Source organism: Poecilia latipinna, unplaced genomic scaffold (genome assembly GCF_001443285.1).
Source record: "Poecilia latipinna isolate Pla-1442-1.1 unplaced genomic scaffold, P_latipinna-1.0 Scaffold466, whole genome shotgun sequence".
NCBI classification, from domain to species: domain Eukaryota; kingdom Metazoa; phylum Chordata; class Actinopteri; order Cyprinodontiformes; family Poeciliidae; genus Poecilia; species Poecilia latipinna.
Window position 1 is genome coordinate 54847 of NW_015113082.1, and position 10966 is coordinate 65812.

The following is a 10966-nucleotide window of genomic DNA, read 5'->3' on the forward strand; positions in this document are numbered from 1 at the left end:
TTGGAAACTCAAGACAGCCATAACATTATGATTTTTTACAAGTGTATGTACACTTTTGACCACAACTGTATTTAAAAACAGACTATTTTCTACAACCTTGTGACAAATCAGGAGTTTACTGAGGCTATAAGAGTCTAAGATTTAAAGCAGATTACAGGATGGCTTCTTGCACAAAATTTCAATCGCTATAAAAAAAACACTTTTGTAAAAACAAATGCACTGTTTTGCTTTTGAAATAATTATGTAAGGAGCACTTACTACAGGGCAGCTGTAAGAAAATGAATATTATTTATGTCTTATTTTCTTTGAAAGAAAAATCTGATTCAGCAAATCAAAACACTGTAAAAAACCAAATATCAGATGTATGACTCACAAAGCTCTCAACAGTGCATCTTTTCACAAATGTTTTCAATTAAATTGGCATAAATGACTACTATTTTCAGACCAAGTCTTCTGAGATTTGTTTTTAGTAGCTATGTATGTTTGTATGTTTGCAGATTGTCACCAGATGACTTCATCAAGACTCCCACAGGTGATCAGTTTGTGAAGAGCTCTGTGAGAAAAGGTCTTCTTCCAGAGATCCTGGAGAACCTGCTGTCTGCCCGAAAGAGGTTTGAACTACTTTGAAATCAAAAAAGCGCTGAATTAAGATGTTATATTTACATGAATCTGCAGCTATTTGATATTTAGTCTAAGAGAGGATGCTCTATGATGCGATTTAATGCAACATATCCCTGCAGTTTTTTTTTTCCTCATAGATATTATATAATAGCAGATCACTTGGTTGTGTATTTTAGCTCTGAAGTTTATTCCACATTTGTCCCCACAGGGCCAAAACGGAACTAAAGAAGGAAACGGATCCTTTCAAGAAGCAGGTGCTGGACGGCCGACAGCTAGCCCTGAAAATCAGTGCCAACTCTGTGTACGGCTTCACCGGGGCCCAGGTGGGCAAACTGCCCTGCTTGGAGATCTCACAGGTGAGCACTTGCTTGTTCCAGTTAGTCGGATGGCGAATGGCTCCAGGCGAATAGGCATGGTGCAGGTTTCCAGTTCAGTTTTGGCCTGGATCAGCTGTTTTGTTTTTTCCACTCAGTTTTTGCCATATTTTGGTTGTGCACAGATGTGAAGTTGGAGCAGGAACGGTAAGATGCAGGGTTAAGATAAGAAACCACAGAACAGGTGGAGATGTTTAGATGAAACAAGATGACTGTTTTTTTCCCTCATTGTCTGTAGTTACAACACACTAAACATTTTCTCTTTCAGCTTTCCTCCTCACCAAAATTATTTCTATTTGCTAAATACTGAGAGATATGATGCACTCTTAAAGTCAGAGGTTTACCTTTTTTTTTTTTTTTTTTTTTACATTTGCTTTCATCTCTTTCAGAGTGTAACTGGTTTTGGAAGACAGATGATTGAGAAAACCAAGCAGCTGGTGGAGTCCAAATACACAATCTCCAACGGATACCAAGCTGACGCCAGGGTGAGACGCAGCTCTGTGTTTTTATTACTGAAAAAAAAAAAAAAAACTTGCTTTGTTTTTCAGGGATTCCTTTTTGGATTATTTAAAATAGAATGCCTTTTGTCTCTATTAAGGTGGTTTATGGAGACACAGACTCTGTCATGGTCAAACTCGGAGTTACAACCGTAAAAGAAGCCATGGAAATCGGGAGGGAAGCAGCTGAGTGGGTGTCGTCGCATTTCACTCCACCCATCAAGCTGGAGTTTGAGAAGGTAACATTTGTCCTTTGCAAGAACAGATGAGGCTAATATGAGTGCAATCAAGTCAGCAGTGTAATTCTGATACAAACAACTGGTAAGTCAGAACCAAGCGTAAACTACAGGATAAACTTCCTGAGAATCTGTGTTTTGCATTTACAAATGTCTTAAATAACGACTTGCATTGCTTTTTTTAATCCTTTAACAACGTTATACTTGTTGTAAGGCATACCTAACATGCTGATGGTATGTCAGCATGTTAGGCATGCTGACATACTTGCATGCTGATAGTGTATCTTACTATCAGCATGTAAGATGCTGATTTCTATCAGCATCTTACATGCTGATAGTAAGATACACTATCAGCATGCCATAAGATGTACAAAATATATTTTTTTTACACTTACTTTTGTGAAGATGGTTCCTACAAAGTAACCTAAATTCTGAGATGTAAATATTTTCCAGATCTGGATGAGAATAAAACGATTAATCCATTTAAATATAAGAAATTCTTAAAAAGTTGCTCCAACCAGTGATCCCCCCCCCCTCTTTTTCACTAGTTTTATTTAAATATGTTAACTAGTCAGGCAGTCATTCTTATTTGTGTCTGTTTATCCATGTTTTGACCCGTCACCTGTCTGTCCATCAGTAATGTCTTTTCTTTTTTGTAGTTCTTTTTTGACTGAAAGACTAACTACTATATCACAATTTACTCTAAATTTATTTTAAACTTTGGTTTGTATACTTTATTTTTTTAATTCCACACGTTGATAGTGCTGTAAAGTTGTATTTTGGATATGTACGGGGTTTGGGGATGAAAGATGATTAGAAACCTTGTGAATAATGAGCTGTTTGATCTCCTGTAAATCCTTAGAGTGGGAAACGGTGTTCAGTTTTTCCTTTTGGTCACTTCAAATGTATATAATAAAATGAACATCTGTGTTTTTCGATCTCCACAGGTGTATTACCCATACCTGCTGATCAATAAGAAGCGCTATGCAGGCCTGTACTTCTCCTCCAGTCCAGACACGCATGACAAGATGGACTGCAAAGGCATTGAGACGGTCCGCAGAGACAACTGCCCTCTAGTGGCCAATCTTATTAACACTTGTCTACAAAAGATCCTCATTGAGAGGTACCGTCTGCTTTTACTTGCTGCATTATAAATGATCTCCATGTGTTTCTGTAAGCATTAAAACTACAAGAAATTTCACTTTATGTGAATTTTTGTGCGTTGTTTTTCTTCAGGGATCCTCAGGGTGCGGTGGATCATGCGAAAGAAGTGATCTCAGACCTGCTGTGCAATCGCATTGACATCAGTCAGCTGGTCATCACTAAGGAGCTGACGCGCACAGCCCAGGAGTACGCTGGCAAGCAGGCACACGTGGAGCTGGCCGAAAGGTCGGGTTATTTAATAACTCCTCATTTCAGTGAAGGTTTAGAGAAAAGAAAACGTTTTTGTAGGAAATTCCCTTGTTCATGTTGGTGTGTGTGTGTTTTTTTTTTTTTACAGGATGAGGAAAAGGGATGCAGGTAGCGCCCCAAACCTGGGAGACAGAGTCCCTTACGTCATCATCAAGGCTGCAAAGGGAGCAGCTGCTTACATGAAGTCAGAGGTATGCAAACACATGTGGTCTGTCGTTTGTTTCTCTTTAACAGACGTTTAATTCTGCTGTCATTCCTAATTCTCAGGACCCAATCTACGTTCTGGAGAACAATATTCCCATCGACACACAGTACTACCTGGAGCAGCAGCTGTCCAAGCCGCTGCTGAGGATATTCGAGCCCATCCTGGGGGAGACCAAGGCGGAGAGCGTCCTGCTAAGTACGAGAACTCACCGGTGACATCGACCTTTTCTCCGTTGTTTGTTACTAATGCCACGATAACAACACATTTTGCTGGTCGATAAGTTGTCCCAGGATTTATTGCGATAAACGATAATCTTGTTATGAGACCGTTTACAAGTAACGTATAACGTCAGCAATGCAGGTTCCCCCTCTCAAAGGCCAATAAACTTTAATTTTCACTGGAACTTTAAAATATTTTAAAACTCCAAAATAAAACAGAAATAAAAACCAGACAGAACTGGAACCAAACGTAAAATGGATTGTGGAATCTCTGTAAAGGGCTTCCTCTGTGTGTTTGTGTCTCTTTTTAGAGGGCGACCACACGCGCTGCAAGACTGTGTTGACCTCGAAGGTCGGAGGCCTCATGGCATTCGCTCAGAAGAGAAGCACCTGCATCGGCTGCAAAGCCGTGCTCAAGACTGATGGTGTGATTTTGCTTCCTGTGCTTTTTTTTTTTTTAAATTTTATTTGATTTTAATCGATATGTTCTTCTCATGTTGCTTTATATTTCATCTTTGTCCTTCCAGCTGCCGTGTGTGATTTCTGCAAAAAGAAAGAGTCGGAACTTTATCAAAAAGAGGTACGCAAGTGACTGACACAATGCATTTTTCTCATTTTCTTGGTTTTAAATTTTCCCTTTTGACTTTTATTTTTTATACTGGACTAGATCTTCCACCTGAATGCGTTGGAGGAGCGTTTCTCCCGTCTGTGGACTCAGTGCCAGCGCTGCCAGGGTTCGCTCCACGAAGATGTGCTCTGCACCAGGTACAGAAGAAACGCCTGATCCACATTTTTATCTAAACTCGGAAGCTTTCAGCTTTGTTAGCTGTTAAAATGTTAACGCTGTTCTCTGCTCACTGTTCTGCAGTCGTGATTGTCCGATCTTCTACATGAGGAAGAAGGTTCAGAAAGATCTGGATGACCAGAGCAAGCTTGTGTCTCGATTCGGATGGTGATTAAAAACCTCGTCCTGTTGGATAGCGAAGTTGGACTCTACTTGTATGCGTTGTTTTTGACTGTAAAAATGCCTTTTTGACACTTTTTCATGTTTTCTATAGATACATTTATTTGTAGTGCCTTTTTGTAAAATAAAATCAAATTTAATTTTGTCAGGTGGAGTCATTTTCTGGTCAGTAACTGAACAGGTGTTTGGGTTAACATGGCATTAACCGCATGCTGATCTGTATGTTTAACTTTTCGATATTGCGAGGCGTCAGACTGAACTGCTTCAGGGCTGTAAAAGAAGTCGCTCTTTCTCACACCTCAAAACCACAGCTCTTCCTCTGGTTTGTCTGCCGGCTGACAGACAAAACCCTGAGCCTAGTTTAGCTTTGGTACAGACAAAAATAATTGATGGTATTATGCAATAATACCATCTTAAAAGGTATATGTAAAAATTCCTTTTTGAGTTATGGTATTTCCTCATCAGAAACACAAATGGTGTTTTGATTCTTTCATGCATGTTTGAGAAATCCTTGAATCTCCCATGGCAACCATTTGGGGATGCTTAAATACTTGCTCCCACAAAGATTTCCACCCAAATCCTCTTTGGAACTGCAGTCTCCAAGCTGAGCACCCCTTTCCTGCCCCCCCAGACTAGCGGCAGCAGCACTTATCAGGTGGAGCTCATTATGTGAGCTACTTCTCAGAACGGTTGTAAATGGCATAATGGAAAAGCATCACTGATTATGTGCTGACGGTTACATGTTGGAAAGAGCAGGAGTTTCTTAAAGAGACAGAGCCCTTATTTAAATTTGTAAAAGTTCTTTTATGTTTGCTGTACACATCATTTTTATAACTGAAGGTAGTGGCTACATTACATTGTGAAATAACACCAGGAAAACTTCCTAAAATAAACTGCTGCACCGCTTCTGCCTCAAGCTGGTTAACCGCTGATCTGCTAAATGATTTTTACTAATGCAGTTATCAATTTAATGGCTTCCCTGGTAATCACTTGCTCAATTACCATGTGTATGAATATCTCCCAGAGATATGCACGCACTTTGGTTCACAATGCAATGACAGATTGAAATGATAACAGCAGAGGTTTCTAAAGACATCAACTCAAGATGCGACTTTATTTACTTTGCATTCAGCATTGTAATTTTATATATATTTTTTTATTACAGTGGGGGATGCATCAAGTAGTTCTACAAAAATAGAAAACTATTGGTGACATACAATCAAAAACTTGTTTTTTTATATATACTAACCATCCAGCATCTCTCATGATCGGAAAACTGATAAAACACTGGCTTCAGCATGAGTGTGCAAATAACGCGACACGAATGTTTTCACAACTCGCATGCTGTGGCGATGAGGTGACAGAGTGCTGTAACAAAGTGTGCGCAGACAGTGAATTTTAAACGCAACCAACACTGAGAATGTTACACACGATGCGAGTGTGCAGGCCTGTAATGCGGATTACTCAGAGCCCGATTAGAAGCATTTTCCTGAGTAAATTTCGAAAGTGGCACAAACTTGTCCTGATGTCTAATGAACACAAATGTATAAAGTTAAGCTGGGACACTAATATTGCCGACATACAAAATAAATCGCAGTTGTGTTTGAGAGGCAACAGACATCTGTTCTGAAATGAGTGGAAAAACCCGACTAAAGCGACGAGCAAAATGTCCTATGAAAAATATACTGAAGGTATTTGTTCTCTTTCAAAGTCAAACACTGACATTTGATAAAAAAAAAAAGTCTCACAAGTATTTAATGCGAATGCAGCCTGAGCTCCTCACCCATTGTTATTGTGCAAAGTGCAGTTACGCACAGCATACAGTGAAATCCTCCTTAAGCAGATGAACACTGAAGAAATGACAAACATGGCGACAGCAGAAATGGTTGCAGCGACGAAAATCGATTCTGCACCGTCTGCTTCACCGACGCCTCCACAGTGAGGAAGGGCAGTATTATACAAGTGCTCTCAGGGATGCTGGCTGGATGTGTGTGTGTGTGTGTGTGTGCGCTATAGTATAATGCAGCGTCTCTGATTGCTCTTCTTGCTCTTCTTGTTGCTGCGGTTGGTCTCCTTGTATTTTCTGATCTCCCGCACCAGCGAATAGAAGGCTTCCTCCACACCCTGCAAGACCAGACAGAAAAAACAACAACATGTAGATTGCACATGAAGGAACCCAAAGTTACCCAATAATTTGTTTGGTAACATTTTCAGATTTTGGTTTCTGGAGAAGTCTTGTTTACGTCGACTTCTTAGTACGTGCGTTAGTGGTGGTGAAATCAATCGCTTTCAAAAAGTGTATTTAATGGTGGTAAACTTTTAGAATTTTATGGTTTTAAAAGGTAACCCAAAATTAGGTTCCTTCGAAATTTGACGCATTACTTAAGAAATAAAAGCATTTTAATAAAGAAATCTGAAGGCCATGTTTACCGTTTTTAAAATCGTGGGGAAAAAACGGACCTGAAGGTTTTCTAGCGGATACTCTCCACAAGGAGGCTAACCCACAAAAGGCCATTGCTAACAAGCTGCTCTTCATAGAGAGCTGCAGCCAAGGGTATTAATGGAAGGTTTAGTGGAAGAAAAAAGTGCGTTAGAAAAACCAAGTAAATTAAGTCAGACCTCTTAATCCTCATATTACAAACAAAACTTATTAAAAATACCATTTTGTGTGCAATCAACCTATTCAATTTCCAAGTGCCACTTTTTGAATTCAACTGCTGAGCGAAATTAACTTTTCCATTAGTCTAGTTGAGTTGAAGCACAGGCGTTTCCACACACCTGTCTGGTTTTGGCGGACGTCTCTACGAACGGCACTCCGTATCTCCCTGCCAGCTCCTGAGCATGCTTCGTCTCCACCGTGCGGGCGCTCAGGTCGCTCTTGTTCCCCACCAGCACCATGGGAACGCTGTCGCTGTCCTTCACCCGGTTGATCTGCTCTCTGAGGAGATGACATGTAAAAAGACAAAACAAAAAAACAAAAAAAAAAAACAAATCCTCAGACATTGAGGCTGACCTCGTTCGCAGACACCTATCTGGGTCAGTCACGTATTTTTTAAAAATGTTTTTACGAATAAACTGCAGAGTCTAAACCAGTGTTTCTCAACTCTGGTCCTCACCGCCCCCCTGCTCTGCATGTTTTAGATGTGCCTCTTTTCCAGAACAGCTGATTCAAATGATTGCATGACCATCAAGTACTGCAGAAGCCTGTTAATCACCCAGAGATACAATTCAGGTGTGTGGCAGAAGGGAAAAACCTAAAACATGCAGGATAGGGGGGCGGTGAGGACCAGGGTTAAGAAACACTGGTCTAAACTCTAAAAGAGCCGTTCGTCTTGAAATGAGCAAAGCTACGGGAGCTGCCTTGATTCAAACGGTCACAGAAATTTTAACCGCACTCAGCATGTGCGCTTGAGATAAATGCGCACAGTTCCTGCTCAGCAGGAAATGGCCTTCATAGCTAAACTGTTGAGTCCTGCAGTAATCTGATGTCCTAAAAACAGTAAAGTGTGACTCAAACTGTTCTGAGTCAACACAGTGTCTCTCCAGCACCAATTTACTGCAGATCCAGAATTTTGAGATGTTTTTTTTTTTTTTTTTTTTTTTTAAATCATTCTCTACCTGTAAAGGTGAACGTCATCAAAAGACTTGGTGTTGTTGATGGCAAACACACAGAGGAAGCCCTCTCCAGTCCTCATGTACTGGTCCCTCATGGCGCTGTACTCCTCCTGACCTGCAGTGTCCAGGATGTCCAGCAGACACGTCTCCCCGTCGATCACCACCTGTTTTCTGTATGAGTCCTGCGTCACAGACACGTCATCATCCAAACAATTAGACCGGCTGAAGTCGCATCTTAGTTATTCATCATGCACTAACGGGACGTTAATGATTTATATCTCTGAGCGACACTAAATGAAACCGATAAGATCTTCCATATAAGCTTCAGGATTTCATTTACCAGATGTGAACAGTTTTCTCTTTTCAGCAGAGCTGAGAAAACATTTAAAATTTGGTTCCAATCTGTGTGGGGGAAAAAATAAAAAACTCTTCGACTTCATTATGCCTCCGCTATGAGGCGTGATGTCCTCTGCATCTATTTCACAGTTACGGTCTCTGCTTAAGAAAAACACTGTCTACATTCAGTATGGGCCTGTTCAGTCGAGGTAAACTGAGCTTTCAGAAAAAGGTAACTCCACAGCGCCCTCTCCCACCTGTTCCTGCACACTGTTGGGTCAGCTGGCTGAAAGAAGGCGGCTACTGCAGTTTGTTTTGCAAACAGAAGACGCATATTTCCAGTGCTGGTCGAGAACAAACAGCCATAATGTGGAAACTAAGTGCACGTCTAGTATTCCTTTTACTGAGGGATCGCGGTTTTGAAACTTTCACAGATGGTGAGCCGGGAGCAGCACATCTGCTAAGCAGACAATTGCAGACTACAGTAGACAAATAACCAAACAATTATTGGCATTAAATAATCATTTGACTTTAGCTGTAGAGTACTGAAAGTAGAATCAAGTAGCAGAGCATGTCTATCGCTCTGAATGTGAGTTTTTAAATTACATTGTTATACATCTACTTGAATTAAAAACAATATTGAAATATAAAAACGAGATCAATTGCAATTTGGTGCTATATGAACGAGCAGAATGGTTTCATGTACTCGCATGTTACTACCAAGTAGTTTGAAATAAGTGAACAATGCTTCGTTAAATAGACACCTTTACTTAAGACTATCCCATAATCTAAATTCTATCGTAACTTTCCATAATGAAATCAAATTAAAATGCTGCTGTGCACTGCTCGTCAGCTAGATGAAAGATGGCACTTGCACTCGTCTCCAGTTCATAAGACACGCCTTATGGAGTTTCTTCTAGTTACAATAAAAGGCAGTCGTGGTGTGGAAGCAAAAGGAGCACATTTCATGTCTCATAATAAAACTAAAACCATTTTAAAACTGCATGTTATGCTCCAAGCAGCAGTGTGTCAAAAAAAGAAGTCTGAGGAATTACCCAGGAAATATGAGTTTGATACATTTCCAGTGCAATCTGCACAGTAAGCAATTCAAAATAACTATTAAAATTTACCATCCGCTTATATTTTTAGCTTAAATCTACATGTCAAAAACAAAATTAGCAATGTATTGATGTAAAATTAGAACCTGGAGGAGTGGTTACATGAAAATGCTATTGTACGTTTCTACTCAAGTGTATAATTTTAACCAAATCCCAAAAAAGGCCCGTGATTAATCTGAATAAAATCGTTCTTACATGATTAATGATCTATAAAAATCGGGAGTGGGAAGCTACATGACATTGAAGTGAAGCTGAAATTAGATAAATTACTTTTACATAAATAAAACGCTTTTAAATTACTCAAATTTACATTTTTTTGGACTTTAATGTTACACACAGTCCTCTTAAGTTTTGGTGCCAACAACATAAGCTCCAACATGACAGATCAGACTGCAGTGGCCTTTAAAAAGTCATGCAACCATTAACACCAGAATAACCCCAACACACCCTGATATTTAGAGCAAATACAGCTTCCTGGAGCGGTGATCGCAGTGTGACGGTCGGGTTCTCACCTCGATGGTGGGATCATATTCGTCCACGAAGTGGTTCTGGATCAGCTGGATGGTGAGAGCGCTCTTCCCCACACCTCCAGCACCGACCACCACAAGTTTGTACTCGGTCATGCCTGCAAAAACGAGCCGGGTCAACAGGTGGTCGAGTCTGTTGGAAGTTAAAAGCCGCGATTTCATAATCTCCCTGTCCAGAAAGTATCAGGTGATCATTAACAGATCTTCCCCCAGCGACAATCCGCTCTCTCCTCCCCGAACTGACATGGCGAAGAGTCTAACCCAGATTTATCTCCCCCGTACAAGACGCTTTTATTTAACTTAAGTCAGTTTTATCAGTGCGGAGAGGAGGCGAACGAGGGCGAGAAGTAAGAAAACACGTTCAGCTGCGCTTACCTGTCCGTGGGGCTGTGTAACACTGCGAGTTGAAAGTTGAGTTTCCGACAGATAAATGAGATTAGCTACATAACGTTAGCAAGAGATTATTTCCTTATTCAAAGCACTGGTAGAAACACTTCAGTGTCTGACAACTTATCTGTCAGACTAGATAAAGAAATGACTATTCAAGCTGGACAATCCTCAAAGTGCGAGGGGAAAAAAATGGTGAACTTAACACAAAGATGTACAAGCAAGAAAATGTAGTAATTTCTACTTCTTCTCAGCTGCGGTTCATTGTAAGTGAAGCCCTAATCGCCTTGTGAGGCAACCAATCAAAAGAAGATATTAACGAACGACGTCTTTTCTGGCCAATCAGAATGAAGCTTTGGTTTGTAGTCCCGCCCAAAGATTGCAAAAATCCCCAATCACCAACAGTTTTGTCTTCGTTTGGGCGCGGCTTCCCGGACAGCTTTTCCTTTCTTGCG

The 10966-nt window shown here is 40.4% G+C and overlaps 2 protein-coding genes across 3 annotated transcripts in view; one reads left to right on the plus strand and one right to left on the minus strand.

Annotated features, from left to right (window-relative positions):
* Window positions 1-4674, plus strand: part of pold1 (polymerase (DNA directed), delta 1, catalytic subunit) — a 15632-nt gene extending 10958 nt beyond the window's left edge. The window contains exons 16-27 of the mRNA XM_015039270.1: window positions 498-611; window positions 830-977; window positions 1385-1480; window positions 1594-1731; window positions 2676-2851; window positions 2965-3117; window positions 3230-3332; window positions 3409-3541; window positions 3876-3989; window positions 4092-4144; window positions 4232-4329; window positions 4433-4674. Coding sequence (XP_014894756.1) covers window positions 498-611; window positions 830-977; window positions 1385-1480; window positions 1594-1731; window positions 2676-2851; window positions 2965-3117; window positions 3230-3332; window positions 3409-3541; window positions 3876-3989; window positions 4092-4144; window positions 4232-4329; window positions 4433-4520 — 1414 coding nt within the window. The 3' untranslated portion in view covers window positions 4521-4674. The remainder of the gene's footprint in view (window positions 1-497; window positions 612-829; window positions 978-1384; window positions 1481-1593; window positions 1732-2675; window positions 2852-2964; window positions 3118-3229; window positions 3333-3408; window positions 3542-3875; window positions 3990-4091; window positions 4145-4231; window positions 4330-4432) is intronic.
* Window positions 4675-5611: 937 nt separating this feature from the next.
* LOC106951627 (GTPase HRas) lies at window positions 5612-10966 on the minus strand. 2 transcript variants are annotated; one of them, XM_015039273.1, is made up of 5 exons: window positions 10500-10966; window positions 10110-10257; window positions 8147-8325; window positions 7307-7466; window positions 5612-6652 (listed from the first exon to the last, which is right to left on the minus strand). In XM_015039273.1, the coding sequence occupies exons 2-5, from the start codon at window positions 10218-10220 to the stop codon at window positions 6539-6541; spliced, it is 564 nt and encodes a 187-aa protein (XP_014894759.1). In that variant the 5' UTR covers window positions 10221-10257; window positions 10500-10966; the 3' UTR covers window positions 5612-6538. The 2 variants fall into 2 exon arrangements, with proteins under 2 accessions (XP_014894759.1, XP_014894758.1); XM_015039272.1 differs by having other exon boundaries at window positions 10110-10222; window positions 10500-10960.